Raw genomic sequence first — 23,495 nt, forward strand, 5'->3', positions numbered from 1 at the left:
TATTCATTGTACAGTCCTACTTTATATTAATTCATTCAAAAATAGCCAAATTCATTACGCGATTCTATGCGTGTCGCTTTGCGAACACAGACGGGGTGAATTTATGTATGAAAGTTGTGACACAAAACTAAATTGTTACGTATCCTCACGCTTTTTTAAGTGAGTATACGGAAATCCTTGGCCTTTTCTAGTGGGTTCCCTATCATAGGTCACTTCGATGCTGCGGTGACGTCACCACGTATGGGAACACCTCTGGTGTGACGAATGTCTGAAGCCCTATACCATCCCGCCAATCCTATTGGCCAAATGGCGCATAGCACCACCCTGCGCATGCGCGCGCATGATATACCTGGGTGCAGCGCGCCATTTCGCTCAGATTTCATTCCTTCAGGAATAGCGAATCATCTGTGCCCTATCGTCTCACGTTCTCCAGCGATCTCTTCGAGCAGTGTTAACTCCTCTTCGCGGACGCGATGAGCTTTCGAAAATGTAAGGAGCCATGTACCAGGTACATCACGGCGGGGGACACTCATGACAGGTGCGTAGTATGTCTTGGTTTACATCACGCACAGGCGGCGCTTAGCGGCCTTTCTTCCTGTCCCCATTGTGATGGCCTGCGGCTCAGAGTACTGCGCTCCAGGGTGGAAGTTTTCTCTAATGTCGCCCTCGAGTCTAACCCCCGTCAGGTCACCTCTGCGACTGCCGAGGCACCGCACGAGGCGAGGGCCTGGGGTGACACGTGCGACATGGATTTTGTGGACAGCGCAGCGCTGGAATATTCTCCACATCGCTCGCTCTCCCCTACCCTGCTGCAGAATAAAACTTATACTGAGCCCGTCGTCTTCTCTAATGAGGATTTACTTCCCACACCGGAGGCATGCACCGCCATCTCCTTCGGTTGTGGACGCTATGACGACGATGTTTTATCCACCGCGGCCTCGGGGTCTGAGGACTTCGCGACCGACACTAGCCCTCTTCCTCCTAGCGGACAGGAGAGGCGTGTTTCCCCCTCCTACAGTGAGCTGTTGGATGTGGTTTCTCGTGCGGTGGGTAAATTGGGGCTAGACTGGGAGGTTGACAAGGCCGAGGCCCAACCTTCTTCCAAGCTGGACGACCGTTTTTTAACCAGTCGGACACCTACACAGCCCCGGAGGCCTTTGCCTTTTTTCCCGGACCTCCACCAGGAGGTTTCGAGGTCCTGGAAACAGCCATTTTCGGCGCGGATTACTAACGCCGCGGCCGCGGATTTCGCCACCGTTTCTGATATGGCGAACCATGGCTATACTATGATGCCCCCGGTGGAAGAGACTCTCGCCGAACACCTTGCGCCTAGTTCGGCCGCGGCTTGGAAGTCTCGCCCCCTTCTTCCTTCGAAGGCGTGTCGAGTCACGTCTAGTTTGGTGGGTAAATCCTACATGGCGGCTGGTCAGGCGGCTGCGTCGCTCCACTCTATGGCGGTCCTTCAGGCCTACCAGGCGGAGTTATTGAAGGAATTGGATGAAGGTGAGGGCATCACACCGGAGGCAGTTAAAGAACTGCGTAGAGCTACGGATTTGGCGCTACGCGCTACCAAACATACCGCTCGTGCAGTGGGCCGTACTATGGCCGGTTTGATTTCGGTTGAGCGCCACCTCTGGCTTAATCTCACCGATATTAAGGAGAAGGATAAATCTTTCCTTATGGATGCCCCTGTCTCCAGGGATGGATTGTTCGGTGAGGCTGTCACGTCAGTAGTGGAGAAGTTCAGGGCAGCGAAACAGCAATCAGCCGCTTTCCGCCAGCTGATTCCCCGCAGACCCAGGGAGGTCGAACGCCGGCAAGCGCCCGCGCGTTCTCGCTCAACCTCCTCTCACCGCCAGCGAGCAGCCTCTCGAGAGGAACCTACACCCATGGCGCCTCCTCGTAAGGACTGGGGCCCTAGGGTTTTTCCTCCGGCGCACCAGCGTCAACGTAAGCGTTTGAACCTGACCTCGACGGCTAAAGCCTCTCGTTCTCGGGTGCCGAATAGCAGCTCCTGATCTTTTTGCTGCTTGCCAGGGACTGTGCCCTCCGCTAGAGAGCGCTGTCGGACCGCTTTCGCGCATCCCACACTCTCATTGCAGTCCCCATGCTCAAACATTGATTGTCTCGCCGCTAACAGCGCCTCGAGCAACATTGGATCGAGCTGTAATGACAGACGCTCCCTCAGACACTCTGCGCAATCCTGCTTTCGGAGTTCGAGGGACGACTCAAGGACCCTACACAAACGGCCCGTTTATGACGGCTCACACAGCCGCCGCTTTTTCGCTAGCGGCAGAGCCCGATGTTCCATCTGTTGGCCTAATTCCTGCCGTGGACACGTTTCAGGATTATACTCAACGGAACGCAACGACTCCGGCGCATACGCTTCCCCGGTGCACGAACACCACGGGTTTTTCGTGTCCGGTCGTTTTAACGCGTATGACGGCGTTGCTGGGAGCGGAAGCTTTGAAACCGTTAATATTGTTTCGGGCCGCGTGGGAACGCTTGCCCGGCATTCCTCAATGGGTGTTACGCACGGTTTGTCACGGATACACCATTCAGTTTCAGAAAGGCCCGCCTCCTTTCCGCGGAATTCTTCCCACTACGGTGAAGTCTACGGAAATGGCGGTGCTGCGACAAGAAATGTCAGCTCTGCTGAGCAAAGGGGCTATAGAAGAAGTACACCCCTCTCAGATGGAGACAGGTTTTTACAGCCGTTATTTCGTGGTACCGAAAAAAGACGGCGGGTTACGACCCATTCTGGATTTACGCCGTCTGAATCTTGCACTCAGACCGAGCAAATTCAAGATGTTGACGGTGAAAAATATTCTGTCTCAGATCCGACCAAGCGATTGGTTTATTACGATCGATCTGAAGGATGCGTATTTCCATATTCAGATCGTCAAGAGACACAGGAAGTTCCTCAGATTCGCTTTAGAGGGCAAAGCGTATCAGTACCGCGTTCTTCCCTTTGGCTTGGCTTTAGCGCCCCGTACGTTCTCAAAGTGCATGGACGCAGCTCTGGCCCCGTTGCGGCTCCAGGGCGTTCGTGTGTTGAACTATTTGGACGATTGGCTGGTGCTAGCGCAATCGCGGACTCAAGCACACTCTCACCGAGATCTTGTGCTGAATCATTTAAACAGCCTGGGCTTACGAACAAATTTCAAGAAGAGTGTTTTAACTCCCTCTCAACGGATAACTTTTCTTGGAATAGATCTGGACTCTCGCGCGATGACAGCGAAGCTTTCTCTCCCGCGCGCTCAGTCGATTGCGTCATGCGTGCGGCACTTCAAAGCGGGTCGCACGGTGACGGTGAGATTGTGCCTCAGGCTCTTGGGTCTAATGGCAGCAGCATCCCCCGTGATTCGTCTGGGATTGCTTCAAATGCGCCCTTTTCAGTGGTGGACGAAAAGGCGGAATGTTTCACCCCGTTGTCTCCCGCATCGCACGATTTCGGTGACACGGCGGTGTGTGATGTCGCTGAAAATTTGGATGTCAACCGAATTTCTCCTGTCAGGAGTTCGATTGGGAATTTATGCTTTCCGAGAGACTGTCACGACGGACGCGTCTTTGACTGGTTGGGGAGCTGTGTGTCGAGGGCGACCAGCCCACGGAGTGTGGACAGCGGCTCAGCGCGGCTGGCATATAAACAGACTGGAATTACTGGCAGTTTTTCTGGCTCTCCAGTATTTCTCGGATCTGCTGATCGGCCGTCATGTGCTACTCAGATCAGACAACACAGCGGTTGTGTCTTATCTGAACCATCAAGGAGGATTGCGCTCTCGCCCCCTGTGCAGGCTGGCGAGGCGTGTTCTTCTGTGGTCTCGGGACAAGTTTCTCTCGATCCGGGCCATTCATGTCCCCGGACGATTGAATTTCGGAGCGGATCTGCTATCCAGACAGGCTCTGGAACAGGGAGAATGGCGATTACACCCCCAGACGGTGGATCTTTTATGGCGGATATTCGGCAAAGCGAAAGTGGATTTATTCGCATCGAGCATGACTACGCATTGCCCGCTATGGTTCTCCCTACGCTCCCCATCGCCCCTGGGCGTGGATGCGTTAGCTCACAGCTGGCCCAAGACCAGTCTGTATGCTTTTCCTCCAATTCGTTTGATCCCAGCGGTATTATGCAGATTACGCCGGGACAGAGTGGAACAGCTGCTGCTGGTGGCTCCGCGATGGCACACGCAGCCGTGGTTTGCGGATCTGATCAGTCTGCTAGCGGGCTCTCCGTGGGAGATTCCCATCAGACAGGATTTATTATCACAAGCACAGGGGCTGATTTGGCACCCGAGGCCAGATCTGTGGAAACTGTGGGCGTGGCCACTGAGCGGAGTGCGTTAGTATGTCCCGGTCTTTCTGCTGAAACTACTGAGACTATATTGAGTTCTAGAGCAGCTTCTACGAGACGCTTATATGCTTTCAAGTGGAGACTGTTTACAGCCTGGTGTGGTAATCATAATGTGGATCCAGTTTACTGCCCAGTGGCTTCAGTGCTGGAGTTCCTCCAGGAGCGTTTCTCGGATGGCGTTACACCAGCCACTTTAAAGGTTTACGTGGCAGCCATTTCAGCTTACCACGAATGCATAGGCGGTGCCTCTGTGGGGCGTCATCCATTAGTTTCTCGTTTCATACAGGGTGCGCGACGGCTGAGGCCTTTCCGCCCTGTGCGAGTTCCTTCATGGGATTTATCCATTGTGTTGTTAGGTTTATCAGGGCATCCGTTTGAGCCCTTGGAGACCGTATCGGATAAAATCCTGACATTGAAGACACTTCTTCTCATGGCTTTATCCTCCCTCAAGAGAGTTGGGGATTTACAGGCTCTTTCTGTTTCACCCTCATGCATGGAATTTGCACCAGGCTCTGTGAAGGTGCTGCTGCGGCCCAGGCCTAACTATGTTCCTAAGGTCGCATCTAACCCTTTTCGCTTTCAGCAAGTGGTTCTGGAAGCTTTTTCGCCTGCCGAGGCCGGGTCAGGAGATCTAAGTCTTTGCCCTGTGAGAGCTTTAAAGACTTATGTGGATCGCACAGCTCCTTGGCGTGGTTCTGACCAGCTGTTTGTCTGCTTTGGACATAAAAGTAAGGGCCATGCAGTTACAAAACAGCGCATGTCCCATTGGCTGGTGGAGGCGATTTCTTTGGCCTATGAGGCGCGCGGACTCGCTTCACCCTTAGGGGTTAAGGCTCATTCCACTCGAGCTGTAGCTTCTTCTCAAGCTTTTCTCAGTGGCTCTTCTATGGATGATATCTGTGCTGCGGCAGGATGGTCCTCACCGAGCACTTTTATCAAATCCTACAGTCTGGATGTGAGGATGGCCCCTGGCTCCCGGGTTCTCTCCGCTTGAGCAGTTGCTTCCTCGGATCTCAGTTATCAGGTACGTCAGGCGTTTTGGTATATCGTTCCCATACGTGGTGACGTCACCGCAGCATCGAAGTGACCTATGATAGGGAACATCTCGGTTACGTATGTAACCTTGGTTCCCTGAATAGGGAACGAGATGCTGCGGTTCTGGCCGTTCCGTACCTTGATAACTCTTCATCTTCAGTCATGAAATCTGAGCGAAATGGCGCGCTGCACCCAGGTATATCATGCGCGCGCATGCGCAGGGTGGTGCTATGCGCCATTTGGCCAATAGGATTGGCGGGATGGTATAGGGCTTCAGACATTCGTCACACCAGAGGTGTTCCCATACGTGGTGACGTCACCGCAGCATCTCGTTCCCTATTCAGGGAACCAAGGTTACATACGTAACCGAGATGTATCATAGACAGTAAAAGAAATGGACACAGCGACCCCATTTGATTAAACTGAGAAAAATGAAGTCAATTAGAAGCACGCACTCCCTGGGGGGTTGGGCATACTGCAGACTCAAACTGAGCTTGATGACATAGATGTCACGTTAGCAACCTGTAAGTCTTCTAATCGCTGTGCCAAGAGAAATCTGAATCAGCCACTGAATCTTCCAGAGAAGGCGAGCGTGAACAGGAGCAAATTTTGGTAAGGATTCTGATTAATTATCTCCCTTGACATTATGCCTCCACGTGCCCCGACTCATAGACAGTAAAAGATTGCCTGCGAGCTTCTCCTCCTGTCCATACGGTAATTTCTCTACTGTGCGACAGAGAGTCGCTGGTTATGATGCAATCGTTAGCCAATTTTTTACAAAAACTGCTTCTACGGGAACATAACGTAAGATACAAGGTAATTGAGCCTTTTATACATTTGTGTGTTTCTTTAGAAATAATTAATGGGCAAATTGGAGTCTTTAAACGCCTAAGATGTAAAGTTATTCGCTGTCAAAGTGACGCCAAAATGAATGGGAGTGAATGGAATGCTAACAGCAGGTGGGGGTCCGTTAGCCAATGGCGGCGCCCAGGGCTGCATCAAAAAAATATTATGAAACACTGCCCCCCTGGTGGGTATACGGCGTATTACGTAGACTGCACCTCTTAGCAGATGCGTTTTCATGTGAGTTTAGGTTCGACACTAGGCTACATAGTTTTGCTTAAGGTAAAATGATAATTATAAATGCATGCCACTTTCTGAAACAACCATACACAGTTTTGATAACGTTATAATGAACACAATGTTAACGTAGCCTGCCTGTGATGAAATGCAGACTGCACACATACACATGCTTAGTCTTGGGATTCCTCAACTTCCCTTGATCATCCTCACAACGTATTAGTTATAGCCATTTTGCCCTTCTTTCCGGTTCTGTACGTTTATTAGGCAGGATGTAGAACTTCAATTCATAATTTATTCGTTTATTGGAGGTGCAGAAAACGACACAGCAACTCTTTGGCATGATCGTCTCATGTATTTCAATTGGCGCCAAAGCAATGTTTTCCCCCACGGGCTAAATTCACACCACGTGACGGGGCAGCTCAAAGCCTCTAAAGGGTTAACTAAGTAAATGTCCCATTGGCCGCCAGGATTCGGTCTCTCCACCAATCGTGTCTCTCCTTCCAGCTCTTCCCGCCTCAGTCATGTGACCTGAGCAGGAACAGGGTTGATGGGATCCCAGCCATGCTTTCTCAGTTCTTGAACAACACAAGCGACATGTCCGCGGAGCAGAAGGAGCTCACACAGACACCACTGCTCAAGATATGGGTGCCAGGAATGGGCAGTTCCCTAGGCCAAAGGAGAGGCTGTGAGTGAGGGGATAATTTAATTCACCTGTCTTTCCGTTTACTATATTTGCTTATTCCCGTTCAGTTAAAATGTTTGGTGCATCAAGAGTGTTAATGTCCCGTAGATGATCAACCCGGGTGTTGTGAACTTTAACCCAGCCTGCTGTTGTTTACATTTGATTGCCTGTTGAAGTTGCACAGATTTGTGTTTTTAAGAGCTTTCTTCAGTTCAGGCAATAGAATGAACAGGAATTTTAAGTAGTCCGGTTCGCGAACGAATCGTTCGATTTAACCCGTTTTTCTTTGTGAACCGGTTGAACCAGTTTACCAAATCGGAGTGAATCGTTTGCAACGGTTATCGTCTCCAATAATCATTAATCCACAAATTACTAGTTATTAACATTTTTTTTAAAACATGGCTGACACTGAGTCTGTGTCGAAATAAACCAATATCACGAAGTAATTCATTTACTCAAACCATACACTTACTGAACTGCTGAGAACTGAAGATGAACACAAGCAGAGCAATAAGTGTGCAGCGAGCCAGATAACAAACGAACACGCCCACTGCTGAAGGCCAAATTAAGTGTTTTTGCTTTTGCACAAAAACACAGCGCCTCCCTGCTGACATGGCTGCATCAACACTACTACGCTTTCTGAAACCACGCCTTCTTTCTTTGCGTGAACATTTGGGCAGCATTGCACATAGTTCCACATCGTGACGTAGACACGTGGCGGGTGTTTGAACGAGGCATTTTAGCCCAATCTGGATCAGCCTTCTTTTACATGGAATAATAAGACCTTTTGTTGGAGACTTTGAGCTTTTTAGCTCCAGATGTTATAAATGCACACATAGCTATATACCACACTAAAGAACAGGAAATCAGATAAATCTCAATGGATCAGTCCTATACTGGCCATCATGAGCACTGGGTGTATTCCCGGTGACCTGGCGGCTGATTGTGCCCACTGCCGGTTTTTATTTTTGTTGTTGTTGTTAGTTATTATTCTTGTTATTATTAAGTCTTCTCAATGTAACCGTGATCATTTTAAAATGTTTTCATTTGATGATAAATTTATAATAAATCATAAATCGGTTAGTCTTGACTGGCAGTGCTGCACTGCACAAATCGGCTCACGTCTGTTCTGCGGGACTCGATGAAAGAGATGAAGTGGCCAGAAGAAGCAGTGAATTGTAGCTACATCACAGACCTGTTCAGGGCTTAAAGTGCAGGTCAGTTTAATCTGTAAATGCGATAGTTTTGTGTTTATTAATCTAATTGAGTATTAAACTGCTAGTGTGTGTTAGGCTATCAGTAGCACCCCATTATTATCATCATTCAGAATACTGTCCTAAAGGACATCAATATTGATTGTAATGTTACATTAGCAGAGACCAAGATTCATATGGACTTATTGTAAAGGGAGGGAGCTTGAGAAGACAGCAACACAAAATTAATGAGTCACAGCCTAATAATTCAATAGTGTGTTCAGTATTAGAATTTTACAACAAATATATTGTACTATTTTTGACATTTATACACTTTGTGTTCTAATACACTAGTCAAGTGTTTTGATCAGTAAAATTTTTGTTTTTCAAAGAAGTCTCTTCTACTCACCACACCTGCATTAATTTTTTTTTAAATCCAAAATGCAGCAAAAATAGCAATATTGTGAGAAAAAAAGATTGTGTGTAAATGACTGATTTCTATTTTAATTTATTTTAAAATGTAATTTCTTCTTGTGATTTCAAAGCTGAATTTTCAGTGTCGTTAATCCAGTCTTCAGTGCCACATGATCCTACAGAAATCATGCTGATTTTCTCCCAAAAAACGTATTTATTTGATCAATTTAAAGCATCCTTGCTAAATAAAGTTCATAATTTCTATACCCCCCCCCCCCATTCATCAGAAAATGATGTACTCAACTGTTTTAAATATTGATAATAGTAACAACAACAACAAATACGTTCTTAAACAGCAAATCAGCATATTAGAATGATTTCTGAAGGGTCATGTGAGATGTGACACTGAAGTCTGCAGTAATGATGCTGAAAATTCAGATTTTTGATCACAGAAATAAATTAATTTAAAAATATATTCCAATCTAAAGCGGTTATTTTAAATAGTAAAAATATTTCACAATATTACTGCTCCTGCTGTACTTTGGATTAAATAAATGCAGGATTGTTGGGTGGGAGGGGCAGAGATATTAGGGAAAATTAAGAAAAGGGAATGGAAGGTGCAAGAGAGAAATTGTATTTTCCACGGCCCCAGACCAAGGATTTAGATCTTTTAATGTGATGGCCATACAAATAATAGGGTTATCTGTAGTTTCAGAAATTGTTTTGGATGTATATGCTACATACAGAAAAAAGGGGCCAAAATCACACCTTTTGGGGTACAACAGCCTGTCATTGAAGCAGTACACTTAAAAGGACATATTTGTTCATTTTTTATTTTTTACCCCTAATAGGTAAGCCTACAAATTAGTACCTTAAGAGTATGAATTACTTAATAGAAAAGATTTATGTTTTAGAAATTCTATTATAATACTGTTCACAAGTTTTCATTCATCAATAAATCCTGAAAAAAGCATCACAGATTCCCCCAAAAAATGTATTTGAAAAAAAATTGCATGCATGTAGGCCTATGATCAATTTTTTTTTAATATATTTACGTTTGTATATGATGGTTTTATAAATATCCCTGAATTTCCAATTAATTCCAGAAAATTCCCATAAGTTCCCATCAATTGACTTAAGTTTCTGGTAAGTTTCAAATTTGAAATATTTCCAAAATTCCACAGACGAAGTTCCCATGGAAGGTTTCCAGAAAATTTCCGCCCATTTGCAAACTTGACACAAACTTGCAGTCTCTCCTAATGAGCTGATGAGTTGAATCAGGTGTGATACTTCATCTACAGCGATATCGTTGACTTGATTGCAAATTAAAACAGACACTATTTCAACTGAACAGAGATGACATCAATGAATTCAATGATGAACTGCCTTTAACTATCATTTTGCATTATTGAGACACTGTTTTCCAAATGAATGTTGTTCAGTGCTTTGGCGCAATGTATTTTGTTTAAAGCACTATATAAATAAAGGTGATTGATTGATTGATTGATAATTGAGGGAGATGTACAAAATGTGCAGGGCAGGGCGTACTCCAGAACAGGTTTGAGAACCAGTTCGCTAGAAGATGTACGGTTTTCATTGCAGAAGTCAGTGGGTTCTTTGAAGCTAATGTGGCAGCTCTCTGCTTGGACTGCTACCATTGTTCTCAAATGAAACAGACTGTTAGATTAATGTAGCACTGGCATTATCTTGTGAATGCATATGTAATCTCCTACTCAAACATCTCCAAGTGATTAAACCTTATTCAAACTTTAATGTCCATGTTTTCTTCTGGTCCATAGCCTCACGACCCCAGTTTACAAACTGTCCCACAATGATTGTGATGGTTGGTCTGCCAGCCAGGGGAAAGACCTACATCTCCAAAAAGTTAACCCGATACCTAAATTGGATTGGAGTCCCTACTCAAGGTTAGTGTATATATTATGAAGTTAATGATCAGCTCTTAATGGCAAGTATTTGATTATGCAAGCATAATTCAAATGTTATGCACACGTGTGTGTGTGTGTGTGTAAAAACCTGAATCCAAAAAAAGTTGGAACACTGTACAAATTGTGAATAAAAAAATGGAATGCAATGATGTGGAAGTTTCAAATTTCAATATTTTATTCAGAATACAAAACTGATGACATATCAAATGTTTAGACTTAGAAATTGTATAATTTGAAAATGAAAATAAGTTGATTTTAAATTTCAAGGCCATGTTTACCACTGTGTGGCATCTCCTCTTCTTTTTATAATAGTCTGCAAACATCTGGGGACTGAAGAGACATGTTGCTCAAGTTTTAGAATACGAATGTTGTCCCATTCTTGTATAATACAGGCTTCTAGTTGCTCAACTACTTAGTAGTTCTTTGTCCCATCTTCCTTTTTATGGTTTACCAAATGTTTTCTATGGATGAAAGATCTGGACTACAGGGTGGCCATTTCAGTACCCGGATCCTTCTTCTACGCATCCATGATGTTGTAATTGATGCAGTATGTGGTCTGTCATTGTCATGTTGGAAAAGGCAAGGTCTTCCCTGAAAGAGACGACATCTGGATGGGAGCATATGTTGTTCTAGATCTTGGATATACCTTTCAGCATTGATGGTGCCTTTCCAGATGTGTAAGCTTCCCATGCCACATGCACTCATGCAACCCCATACCATCAGAGATTCAGGCTTCTGAACTGATCGCTGATAACAACTTGGGTTGTCCTTGTCCTCTTTAGTTCGGATGACATGGCGTCCCAGTTTTCCAAAAAGTACTTCAAATTTTGATTCGTCTTACAACAGAACAGTTGTCAATGTTTTCCAGAAGTATTCCTGAGCCAATGTTGTGATTTCCATTACAGTAGCATTCCTGTATGTGATGCAGTGCCGTCTAAAGCCCCACTTACACCAAGAACGATAACTATAAAGATAACGATATTAGCGTCCACACCAGCAAAAGATGTCGTCTGTTTATTCTGAGCGCATGTGCGTCTGCCGCTTTAAATCCTCGAGCTCGTTTATAGCACGGTGGATTCTGATTGGATGTCAATATTTGTATCGTTCATCAGCTGAAAAAAAATCATTCTAAAAATTATTCCAACGATACCGTTTCTCTATGCCTTTATTGTTATAGTTGTAGTGTGGACTCTGCTATTCTTTAATATTGAGAACGATTTTTAGAACTATATCTTTATCGTTATCTTTATAGTTATCGTGCTTGGTGTGAACCTTAAGGGTCTGAAGATCACGGCATCCAATGTGGTTTTCCTGCCTTTTTTCCCTTACGCACAGAGATTGTTCCACATTCTCTGAATCTTTGGATGATATTATGCATGATGATGATAACTTCAAACTCTGAGAAACTCCTTTCTGATATTGCTCCACTATTTTTCGCCGCAGCATTGGGGGAATTGGTGATCCTCTGCCCATCTTGACTTCTGAGAGACAATGCCACTCTGAGAGGCTCTTTTTATACCTAATAATGTTCCCAATTGACCTATTAAGTTGCAAATTGGTCCTCCAGCTGTTCCTTTATATACATTTTTTTACTTTTCTGGACTGTTATTGCTACCTGTCCCAAATTTTTTGGAATGTGTAGCTCTCATGAAATCCGAAATTAGCCAGTATTTGGCATTACATTTCAAAATGTCTCACTTGCAACATTTGTTATCTAAATTCTATTGTGAATACAATTTTAGTTTATGAGATTTGTAAATTATTCCATTGCTTTCTTGACTCACAATTTGTACAGTGTCCTAACTTTTTTTGAATCGGGTTAATCGTTTAATCGTGCATTAGTTTTCTAATAAATTCTAGTCAATTATTCCACTTATACTATGGTTACCACACCTTAAGACATTGATCCGATGATTTATTTAAAGGGATCCATCTGGTTTTTGTACTTCAATCGCTATTGTGAGTAGAATTATTTCTTTCGCATCTCATCCAATGCCTCTTTTGCTAGTACCAAAATTTAGTTTTATAGCTGGTAACGGAGGTTCGAGGCGTTTATAACATTCTAATGCAGTTATTAATGAAGTTATTAGAAAGAGAGCGAGATCGACAGAGACCCAGAGAGAGAAAAAGAAAGAGAGAGAGAGCTTGTGTGAATTAGGCTAACGTACCTCTGTCGTCTTGCTCTAAACACTCTTCTGCTGCAGCGTCTCTAATAACAGCATTGTTATTACATAGCTAGTGAGAGATATCATGTGTAGCCTTTAAGTTGCTACACTATATAGGCTAACTGATAAAATTGTCAGGGCAGCGCTGACAAGACCTTTTTGTGCAAACTGCGTGACCTTTATTACAATTAACTATGCGAAGTGATATAGAACTGCAATGCGATCAAGAGAGCTGCCTGGAACTAGGTTGGCTGACGAACGTTCTGAGGTGTGCAATTCTTTTCTGGGAAACACGCGGTGAACGTTGTTCCAGGCAGCTCTCTTGACCGCATTGCAGTTCAATGTCACGCATGGTAAAACTATAACTGAAATTACAGGACTAACAAAAACAAAAACATGACAGACGATTTTCTGAAAATAAATACACATGAAATTTCTCACTGGCAAGGTAATAATGGTGCTGTTTAGAGACACTGCTGCAGAAGAATTTTGGGGGATGGACAGAGGAAGCCTAATTCACAAGTGCTCTCTGTGTGCGTCTCTGTCGCTCTCTTTCTAATAACTTAATTAATAACTGCATTAGAATGCTATCAACGGCTCAAGCCTCTATTAACAGCTTTAAAATGATGTTTTGGAACCAGCGAAACAGGCATTAGATGAGATAAAAAAAAAAATCCTACTCATAATAGTGATTTTTAAGTACAAAAACCGTACGGATCCTTTTAAATATATCATCTGATTGATGTCTTGAGGTGTGGTAACCGTAGTATAAGATTTGCGTTGTGGCCACATCGGGTGTGCATTATTTTTCTAAAAATTCAACGGCCCGTTGTCAATTTATTCCTATATATATATGATGCATCTGTATACACACACATATACAATGTGTATTTATAAAATTTACATATTAAATTATCTACTATATGTACAGGTGCATCTCAGTAAATTAGAATGTCATGGAAAAGTTCATTCCAGTAATTCAACTCAAATTGTGAAAATCAGTGCACACAGACTGAAGTCTTGGGTTCTTTTAATTGTGGTGATTTTGGCTCACATTCAACAAAAACCCACCAATTCACTATCTCAACAAATTAGAATACTTCATAAGAACAACAAAAAAAATTGCTAGCCTTCTGGAAATTGTTCGCTTACTGTACATGTACTCAATATTTGGTTGGGGCTCCTTTTGCTTTAATTACTGCCTCAATTCAGCTTGGCATGGAGGTGATCAGTTTGTGGCACTGCTGAGGTGGTATGGAAGCCCAGGTTTCTTTGACCGTGACCTTCAGCTCATCTGCATTTTTTTTTTTGATCTCTTATTTCTAATTTTCCTCTTGACAGTAGGCCTGGGCGAAAAATCGATTGAATGAATTAATTCAAATTTTTTGTTACAGGCAATTTAAAAAATAAGTAAATCGAGTTTTTGTGTAATGGTGCATTTTTGGCTCCCCAGAGCTTCTGTAGCGTTAGTTTCACATGGCAGTATGGCAATCGACAACAACAACATCATAGCACACACGAAACAGCAAGCGACAACATGGCTACCGGTGAGAGTTGGAAGTTTGTTCCCAAGAAAGGAATAAAATCATCTGTTGTTTGGAACTGGTATGGTTTTGCTGTGACAGACGTGGAGCAAGAGACCCCACGCTGCCTAAAGCCCATCGCAGTCAAAAGCAGCAGAACCAGTCGAATATGAAAATGGGGGTTACATTTGTCTTGCTTTTGATTAGGGCTGCTCCGATCACGATCGGCCGATCTTTAATGCGCATCTCGTCAGTAAAGCCGGTTTTCTAATCAGCGGTAAATTCCCACAGGTGCGTGATTTCACATCGAGCAGCTGTTACTACAAGGAGCCATAACTGAGAAGATGCGCAAATCCACTTCATTTTCAGCGTTTATTTGCGCATCTTCTCAGTTAACAAACGGCTCTGTGTAGTAACAGCTGCTCTATGTGAAATCACGCACCTGATGGAATTTAAACTGCTGATTAGAGAACAGCTCGGAAATTACTTGGTAAACGGGTGCAGTGACTTTGGTTTTCAAAAAACACAATGGACCAACACCAGCAGATGACATTGCACCCCGAATCTTCACGGACTGTGGAAACTTAACGCTGGACTTCAAGAAACTTGGGCTATGAGCTTTTCCACCCTTCCTCCAGACTCTAGGACCTTGGTTTCCAAATTAATTACAAAACTTGCTCTCATCTGAAAAGAGGACTTTGAACCACTGGGCAACAGTCCAGTTCTTCTTCGCCTTAGCCCTGTGATGTTGTCTGTGGTTCAACAAATTCCTTGACATGTCTGTGTGTGGTGGCTCTTGATGCCTTGACCCCAGCCTCAGTCCATTCCTTGTGAAGTTCTCAAATGTTTTAATCGATTTTGCTTGACAATCCTCATGAGGCTGCGGTTCTCTCGGTTGGTTATGCATCTTTTTCTTCCACACTTTTTCCTTCCACTCAACTTTGGGTTAACATGCTTGGATACAGAACTCTGTGAACATCCAGCTTCTTTGGCAATTAATGTTTGTGGCTTACTCCTCCTTTTGAAGGGTGTCAGTTATTGTCTTCTGGACAACTGTCAGTTCAGCAGTCTTCACCATGATTTTGTAGCCTAGTGAACCAAACTTTGAGACCATTTTGAAGGCTCAGGAAACCTTTGCAGGTGTTTTGAGTTGATTAGCTGATTGGCATGTCACCATATTTAGATTTTCTGAGATGGTGAATTGGTGGGTTTTTGTTAAATGTGAGCCAAAATCATCACAATTAAAAGAACCAAAGACTTAAACTACTTCAGTCAGTGTGCACGGAAATGTAATATACGAGTTTCACAATTTGAGTTGATTTACGGAAATAAACTTTTCCACAACATTCTAATTTGAGATGCACATGTAATATGTATCAGCATCATTTTATTTTAAATAAAAAATCTATAATGTAGTGTTTAAATATATGTAAAAAAAAACTGCTAACTATTATTTTTTCGAAGTCTTTAATTTAGGTCAGTATCGAAGGGAAGTTGTGCAGACATACAAGAACTATGAATTTTTTCGTCCAGACAATGAAGAGGCCATGAAAATCCGCAGGTACAATACATTTAGGATGATGGTACATAACTTCTAAATAAGCAGTGTTATTTGTTTGTGTCTTGTGTACGTATTAGGTGTCATTTGTTCAATAATGTCTGTGTATCATATGTTCAGAGCCTATGCCTCAAATGCCCTTAAGGACATCGCCAATTACTTCACTAAGGAGCAGGGACAAGTTGCAGTGAGTCAATAATGTAATGGATAACGGTTCTTCTTGTCTGTCCAAACTATGAATTCAACTTTTCAAGCTACTATGTGAAGATGTCTGACTTAATATCCATATGATTGAGAATTTACCAGCTTCGTCTGTGGTTCTCAGCATTTTTATTGAGGAGTTAACCAATCATTGAGGTAAATCTGTCTCTGACAAATGCACTTCACAGGTATTTGATTCCACCAATACTACGAGAGAGAGAAGAGGAGTCATCCTCAGTTTTGCCAAGGAGAAGGGCTATAAGGCAAGTGCAGAGTTTTGCTTACTCTGACTGCATTATGAAAGTCTGCCTCACATCATCTTTGCATTGTATTTAATGTGATGATTAATGGGATGTTACTTAAAGACTGTAGGTTTTTTTTTTATTATTTCATAAAAAATAAAGTACTAGAAGAGATCGTTGTGCTCCAAGCTTAAAAATCAAATTGCCTCAGGTGTGTAGAACCAAAAAAAGATTAAAATAAAAAAGATTGCTAGCTGCACAGTGAATTAGATCCAGACTAGAGAAGGTCTAGCAAAAATATATTTAATCATATAAACTACAGGGTGCGAATTAAAAATATTTTACACTAATGAAAACATTCATTTATATCATGTGTAAACCAGAGCCACTTCTCCAGGGGGATCTAGCTAGATAATAATGTGACGGTATGCTTAATGAATTGTTATAATGCAGAAAAAAAAAAAAAAAAAACTACTGCCTGACCTCTAATGCTAATGTTTTATATTCAATATTAATCTTGGATTACACCATAAATCCAGTGTCGAGTAAGGTATGATTAGTTTTCACATCCAATTCATTTTCATTGTATCTGTGAATGGTGATTGACCGTGGTAAAGCTCTGTGACTTTTTCTTTCTTAAAGTGGCTTATTTACTGCCAGTTGATTTGTTAAAAAGAACTACATTATATTTAGTGCTGAGAGTCTGAATATAATAATTTTTTTAATGAGCAAACCAATTCAGATCAGAGTTTGAATGAGATATTGAGTTGATTGTGTCAGCATGCTTGGCTGCAGTGCAATGGCAGTATTGTTTTGTAATGCTTTGGAAAGAAGTAGTTTGTTAATAGAAAGACTACATCATTTTGGAAACTGCTGTCAAGTAAATGATGGTTTAGCAACCAACCTTTCACAATTTTTTTTTTTTTTTTTTTTTTACATGCAGGTGTTTTTCATTGAGTCAGTTTGTGACGACCCAGAAATCATTGAGGCAAATACAACGGTAACATTGAATGTTATTAAAATATTAGTAATATTAAACTATTAAAAATGTTGTAGGATGAGAGAACTTTCATTATTCTTTCCTGTTTTGCCAGCAAGTAAAACTGAGCAGCCCAGATTATGAAAACTGCGACAAAGAAGAAGCACTGGTGGACTTTCTGAAGCGTATTGATTGTTATAAAATGTCCTATGTCCCCCTGGACGAGGAAAAGGACAGGTACACGGTTGCCAATGTTTCAATTGTATTAAGATGTTATGTGCATCATTTCCAAATATTATGGACTCAACTCGTTTACTTCTTCTCTGCTCTGCTTCTCCATTTGTTTCATAGACACCTCTCCTTCATTAAGATCTTTAACGTGGGATCCAGGTACCTCGTCAACCGCGTCCAGGATCACATTCAGAGTCGTATAGTGTATTACCTCATGAACATTCACGTAACACCGCGATCCATCTATCTGAGCCGCCATGGAGAAAGTGAGCTCAACCTTCTTGGAAGAATCGGTGGAGACACAGGGCTCTCTTCACAGGGCCAAAAGGTGATTTGGATGTAGCCTTAATTCTAGCATAATTTCTGTGATTTCAATCTTCCTTACACACACAGATATAGACTAGACTTGTCTGTTTTTATGTATAGTATGCGAAGGCCCTTGCAGAGTTCATCAGGGGTCAGTCCATCAAGGACCTGAAGGTGTGGACCAGCCACATGAAGAGGACCATACAAACAGCAGAGGCACTGGGCGTCCCATATGAACAGTGGAAGGCATTGAATGAAATCGATGCGGTAAGCTAGTTATGCTCTCTATATATTAAAGGTATTCACGTGAAATGCAAATGTCAATGAAAATGATTGAACTCTGGTACATTTCAAGGGTGTATGTGAGGAGATGACATATGAGGAGATTCAAGAAACCCATCCAGAAGAGTTTGCCTTAAGAGACCAGGACAAGTACCGCTATCGATATCCAAAGGGGGAAGTGAGTCCTTTACACAACAGGATTGTGTTAAAATTAGTTTGTGTGAAAATTTGTGCTACTGGCCAGAAATTTGGGATAGTTAAGAATTTTGTTTTGTTTTTGAAAGGTATTTTATACTCGCGGAAAGCTGCATTTATTTGATCAAAAATACATTAATGTTTTTAAATATTATTAAAAGAACCATTTTCTATTTTGATGTACAGTCATGCCCACAAATATGGGCACCCTTGGCAAATATGATCAAATAAGGCTGTGAAAATTAATCTGCATTAATCCTTTTGATTTTTTTATTTAAAAAATTCACAAGAATGTATCCTTTCATTGGATAATAATTATTTAAAATGGAGGGGAAATATCATTATGAAATTAATGTTTTTCTCAAATACTCGTTGGACACAATTATTGGCACCCCTAGAAATTCTTATGAGTAAAATATCTCTGAAGTATATTCCCATTCATATTTACAATTTTGAGCACTCCAGCATGATTATAAACATGAAATTATCCAGCCATTGCTTCCTGTTTCACAGAAATATAAAGTGGAGGGAAAACAAAGCCCAAATGCTCTTAATCATCCATCATAATCAGAAAAACCAAAGAATAGATTTCTGATGTGCAGCAAAAGATGATTGAGCTTCACAAATTGGTGAAGTGGCTTTAAGAAAAGAGCTAGAGCAGTGACAATTCCCATTTCCACCATCAGGACAATAATTAAGAATTTCCAATCAACAGAAAATGTTAGAAAACTGCCTGGAAGAGGTCGTGTGTCTATAAGCGTCCTAATGCATGGTGAGGAGGTCAGTTTGAGTGGCTAAAGACTCTCCAAGGATCACAGCTGGAGAATTGCAGAAAATAGTTGAGTTTCTGGTTCAGAAAACCTTTTAAAAAATTGTCTAACAGAACCTACATCAACACATGTTGTTTGGGAGGGTTTCAAGAAAAATACTCCTAGCTCATCCAAAAACAAACTAAAGCATATTCAGTTATCAGCCACAACTGGAACTCTCAAGATGGGTTTGTTGAAAACCGGGATAAAAAGTACCCCATGTGTACAATAAAATATACAGGTGTATTTTTGATGTTGTGGGCCTATATTTCTGCTGGAGGTCCTGGACATCTTGTTTAGACACATGGCATCATGGATTCTATTAAATACCAACAGTTAAAAAATCAAAAAGTGTCTGACTCTGTTAGAAATCTTATAATGGGCCATGTTTGGATCATTCAACCGTACAATAATCCAAACACAAACCTCAAAAACAACACCGAAATGGGTCACTGAGCTCAAAACCAAGCTTCTACTATAGCCATTCCAGTCCTCTGACCTGAACCCTACAGAAAATGAGAGGAGTGAACTGAAGAGGAGAAGCTGGTAATCTGAAGGGTCTGGAGTGATTCTGGATGAAGGAATGGTCTCTGATCTCTTGTCAGGTGTTCTCTAACCTCATCAGGCATTATAGGAGACCGTTTTGAGCTGTTAAACTGGCAAATGGAGGTTTAAAAAATAATTCAATAAAAGGGTGTCCTTAATAGTGGCCAATGTGTATTAGAGAAAAACATTTATTTCATAATGATGTTTCCCCCCATTTTAAATTCTTATTATCCAATGAAAGGATACATTTTTGTGAATTTTTCAAATAAAACATCAAAAGGATTAACAATGCAGATTCATTTTCACAGCCTTATTTGATCATATTTGCCAAGGGTGCCAATATTTGTGGGCATGACTGTATTAAAATTTGTATTTATTCCTGTGATGGTAAAGGTATATATTATTTAAGGAGTCATTACTCCAGTCTTCAGGTAATATGAAATTCAGAAATCATTCTAAAATTAACATTTTATTTTATTAGCTTTTTTTTTTTTTTTTAGATTTGTGAAAACTGAGATACATGATAACTCTGAATTTTGTTGTAAGAAAGATTTAAATAAAATTAAGAAATTAATGTTAATTCAGCAAGTATGCACTAAATTCATCAAAAGTGACCGTTAAGACATTTACATATAATGTTACAGAAGATTTCGGTTTCATAGAAATGCTTTTTATTCATCAGAGAATAAAAAAAAAAAAATGCACCACATTATATACAAAAATATTAAGCTGCAAAGACTTTTCATCATTGATAGTGCGATCCATTACTTATAATTAAGCACCAACAGTACTTGATAGTACTAAATCAGCATTTTAGGATCATGTGACAGCTTAGGACCGGAGTAACAGTTGCTGAAAGTTCAACATTGCCATCACACAAATAAATTACATTTTTAAATGTATTACAATTTAAAATGGTTATTTCAAATTGCAATATTTCACAATATTACTGTTTACAGTATTTTCCTTTCCTGTGTTCTGCAGTCGTATGAAGACCTGGTGCACCGTCTAGAGCCAGTCATAATGGAGCTTGAGAGACAAGAGAATGTGCTCGTCATCTGCCACCAAGCAGTCATGCGGTGTCTACTGGCATACTTTCTGGACAAAAGTGAAGGTCTAAATCAAAAACGTCCAGCAATTGCTGTCACTGTCATAGCATCTTTCATGCAAATTATACATCTCTGATTTCTCCACAGATGATCTGCCGTATCTAAAGTGTCCTTTGCATACTGTTCTCAAACTAACTCCATTAGCTTATGGTGAGTAGGCATAGCCATGTTTGTTTTCTAACATGGATCTGTTTATGTTTAGGTCTAATTTGTGGTCCTGTTATCTTTTTTCAGTCTGAGAGAATTATTCTGTAGATATGTTTGAGAAACAATTATTATAAAATGATGAGTTTTTGGGCAGTACCACCTTCTTTACTATATTAATGAAAAACACAATAACATTAGAGTTCCGACATAATCTGTTGAAATTTATATATAGTTGATTGAACATAACCTGCTACTACATGATTTTCCCTCATTATATTACTAATGAGAAGTGCTACACATGAGTACAGCATGTTCTTTTATGTCCTCATTGCAGGATGCAAAGTGGAGTCCTTCTATTTAAATATCCAAGCAGTGAACACACACAGGGACAGACCCACAGTAAGTCATGAAACCCTCTGGAAAGATGAAGAATTTTAATTGCTGACCAATGTTAAAAAGTGAATAATTATTATTTATTTTTTTTGCTTTCCAGAATGTGAATGTCGCAAGAAAGCCAGAAGAAGCACTACAGACTGTACCCGAACATCTATAATCATAAAAAAATTGTACATTTGCCATTTTTGCAGAGTTAATCTACACATAGATTGTGTAAGTGGAAAACAAGGTGGAAGAAAGGAATTTCAAAGGACATGAGCATATGTTTCCATTAAGATAATCAAGGTCTGCAAACACAAAAGTGGGATCCAAAAGTCTGAGAACACATCAGTTATTTTTTTTTTTTCATTCTCAAAAAATGATGTAATTTTTATTTCCAATTCAACTCTTCACTCAAATGTTAATGAACAATGTTAATGTAACATGTCAAATATTATGGTTGATATGAATTTTCCATACAAATTATATTGATGTATTCAATTGGAAAACTTTTCTTTGGAGGCTCTCAGACTTTTGAACTTTCCTTTAGTTTCTCAAACTAAACTGTGAAAATCAAGTATGTTTGTACTTTGTTGATAAGATGGTGGCATTGGCCTAATGTTTTTAGTTGAAATTGATGTTGCATCTAAAGATAATTTTACCTTTTTTTAACTAGTTTAAAATGTTTAGTTAGAACAGGTTAAACCCCTAATGTGTGAACGTGCAAATTCTTTGTTTTATTAATTTTTATATTGTGTTCAAAGATTTGGGCATTAATACCCCTTTTATGCATTCGTAAAGTACAGGAATCAGAAGATGATTCAGTTAGTTAACAGCACCATGGACAGCAACCAAATAAATCTATATTATTCGTCACAATATCACACAAGACCATTCTCCAGCCCCTTTACTCAAGCCCCTTTACTCCTCACAATTATTATTATTTTTTTGTTAGTATGTTCACGAGTGCCTGTCCAAAAACCTTCTCCTACGTAACTGAGACTTGTGGAGTAAAAATGCAGTATCCAAATACTTCAAATATGGTGATAGTAATGCGCTTTTAGAACAATTTATGTTGTGACGACTGAAAGGCTTCTGGCAGCAATCTTCGGAATTTTAGACATTCACGGGTTAATGGTTGTGTGGTAGTTTTTTTTTTGTTTGTTTGTTTTTTTTTTTTTCGTGTCCCCCAAAATCGTGGCGAGGCTCTGCGAAATTTCCAGTATGCACACGTGAAAATGCTCCCCTTGAAACCCACAAATACCTGCGCATGATTGAAACTCATTTGTCATTATAACCAAGTTATTTTTCCAGTCTAAATGAGCATCCATCTCTTTTATGGTATTATCGTGGCTTCAGTATCATTTTTTAGGATCAGTTTGGAAGAGAGGGGGCAATACTGCCCCTTTTACAAACAACTTTGTGCCTTAAAATGTGAAGTTAGTGGAAGACCTTACGCACTCGCCTTACGGGCAACAGTGGTTTTGGCTCTCCCACACAATCTGCAAGCATGGTTGTTAAACTGGATTTGACTATCCACACTGTCTTTTTCATCCTACTTACTGTTTTTCTTTTTGGATGTGCGCAGTCAGTTCCTCTACAGGTATGTGTAATTGGTAATAGCGTTATTGTTGATAATTTTACACTTAAACACGATTTGCCCTATTGTTCAGTGACATTTTCCTTCAAGTAAAATGTGAAGTTTGTCTTGAGTGAACGATAGTATTTTGTGCGACACAAACACAAAACATCGCCTCGTCATAGACGCGCGAAAACGCACAGTGAAGATCCATACAGCATTTAAGAATTTCTGTACCAGTGGAGTGTTGTTTCATTTTTAGAATTGTATATTGTTTGTCAATCTGTAGAACATTTTAATGTTGTATTTGAATGATTTAAGAAAACCGAAGGTAGGTTGACTAAATAACATTTATATGTTTACAATACTGTTGGTAATCGTAGTAGTCTTATTGTTAGCAACATTGTTTGTTCTTATAGTTTTCATTGTGCATTGCACTGGAATCTTAAACCCTTGTAATAAAGATTCCCACTAAGTCCCAAATTATGTGAGATATTTAAATTGTTATTCTGTACGAATTTCTTATTGCATTCCTTCTGGG

General features: G+C 41.0%; 1 protein-coding gene across 2 annotated transcripts; it reads left to right on the top strand.

Moving 5' to 3' along the window:
* Nucleotides 1-6,980: 6,980 nt before the first annotated feature.
* Nucleotides 6,981-23,438, top strand: LOC113070509 (6-phosphofructo-2-kinase/fructose-2,6-bisphosphatase-like). Of its 2 annotated transcripts, none has more exons than XM_026243818.1 (14): nt 6,981-7,157; nt 10,561-10,686; nt 15,860-15,956; nt 16,074-16,140; nt 16,343-16,417; nt 17,340-17,396; nt 17,491-17,612; nt 17,727-17,934; nt 18,033-18,179; nt 18,268-18,372; nt 20,729-20,852; nt 20,941-21,003; nt 21,335-21,399; nt 21,494-23,438. In XM_026243818.1, exons 1-14 carry the CDS (start codon nt 7,034-7,036, stop codon nt 21,551-21,553), a joined length of 1,440 nt encoding a protein of 479 aa, XP_026099603.1. In that variant the 5' UTR covers nt 6,981-7,033; the 3' UTR covers nt 21,554-23,438. The 2 variants fall into 2 exon arrangements, with proteins under 2 accessions (XP_026099603.1, XP_026099602.1); XM_026243817.1 differs by having other exon boundaries at nt 6,983-7,157; nt 20,729-20,858; nt 21,494-23,437.
* Nucleotides 23,439-23,495: the final 57 nt, after the last annotated feature.

The sequence above is a fragment of the Carassius auratus genome, unplaced genomic scaffold, assembly GCF_003368295.1.
Source record: "Carassius auratus strain Wakin unplaced genomic scaffold, ASM336829v1 scaf_tig00004557, whole genome shotgun sequence".
NCBI classification, from domain to species: domain Eukaryota; kingdom Metazoa; phylum Chordata; class Actinopteri; order Cypriniformes; family Cyprinidae; genus Carassius; species Carassius auratus.

What these genes read in the sequence shown, in the direction of transcription:
- LOC113070509 (XM_026243817.1), top strand. Translation starts at nt 7,034, where the DNA reads ATGCTTTCTCAGTTCTTGAACAACACAAGCGACATGTCCGCGGAGCAG. An exon ending in AGGAGCAGGGACAAGTTGCA is followed by an intron (nt 16,141 to 16,342) that starts GTGAGTCAATAA and finishes TGCACTTCACAG; the next exon opens with GTATTTGATTCCACCAATAC. An exon ending in ATCGATATCCAAAGGGGGAA is followed by an intron (nt 18,373 to 20,728) that starts GTGAGTCCTTTA and finishes TGTGTTCTGCAG; the next exon opens with TCGTATGAAGACCTGGTGCA.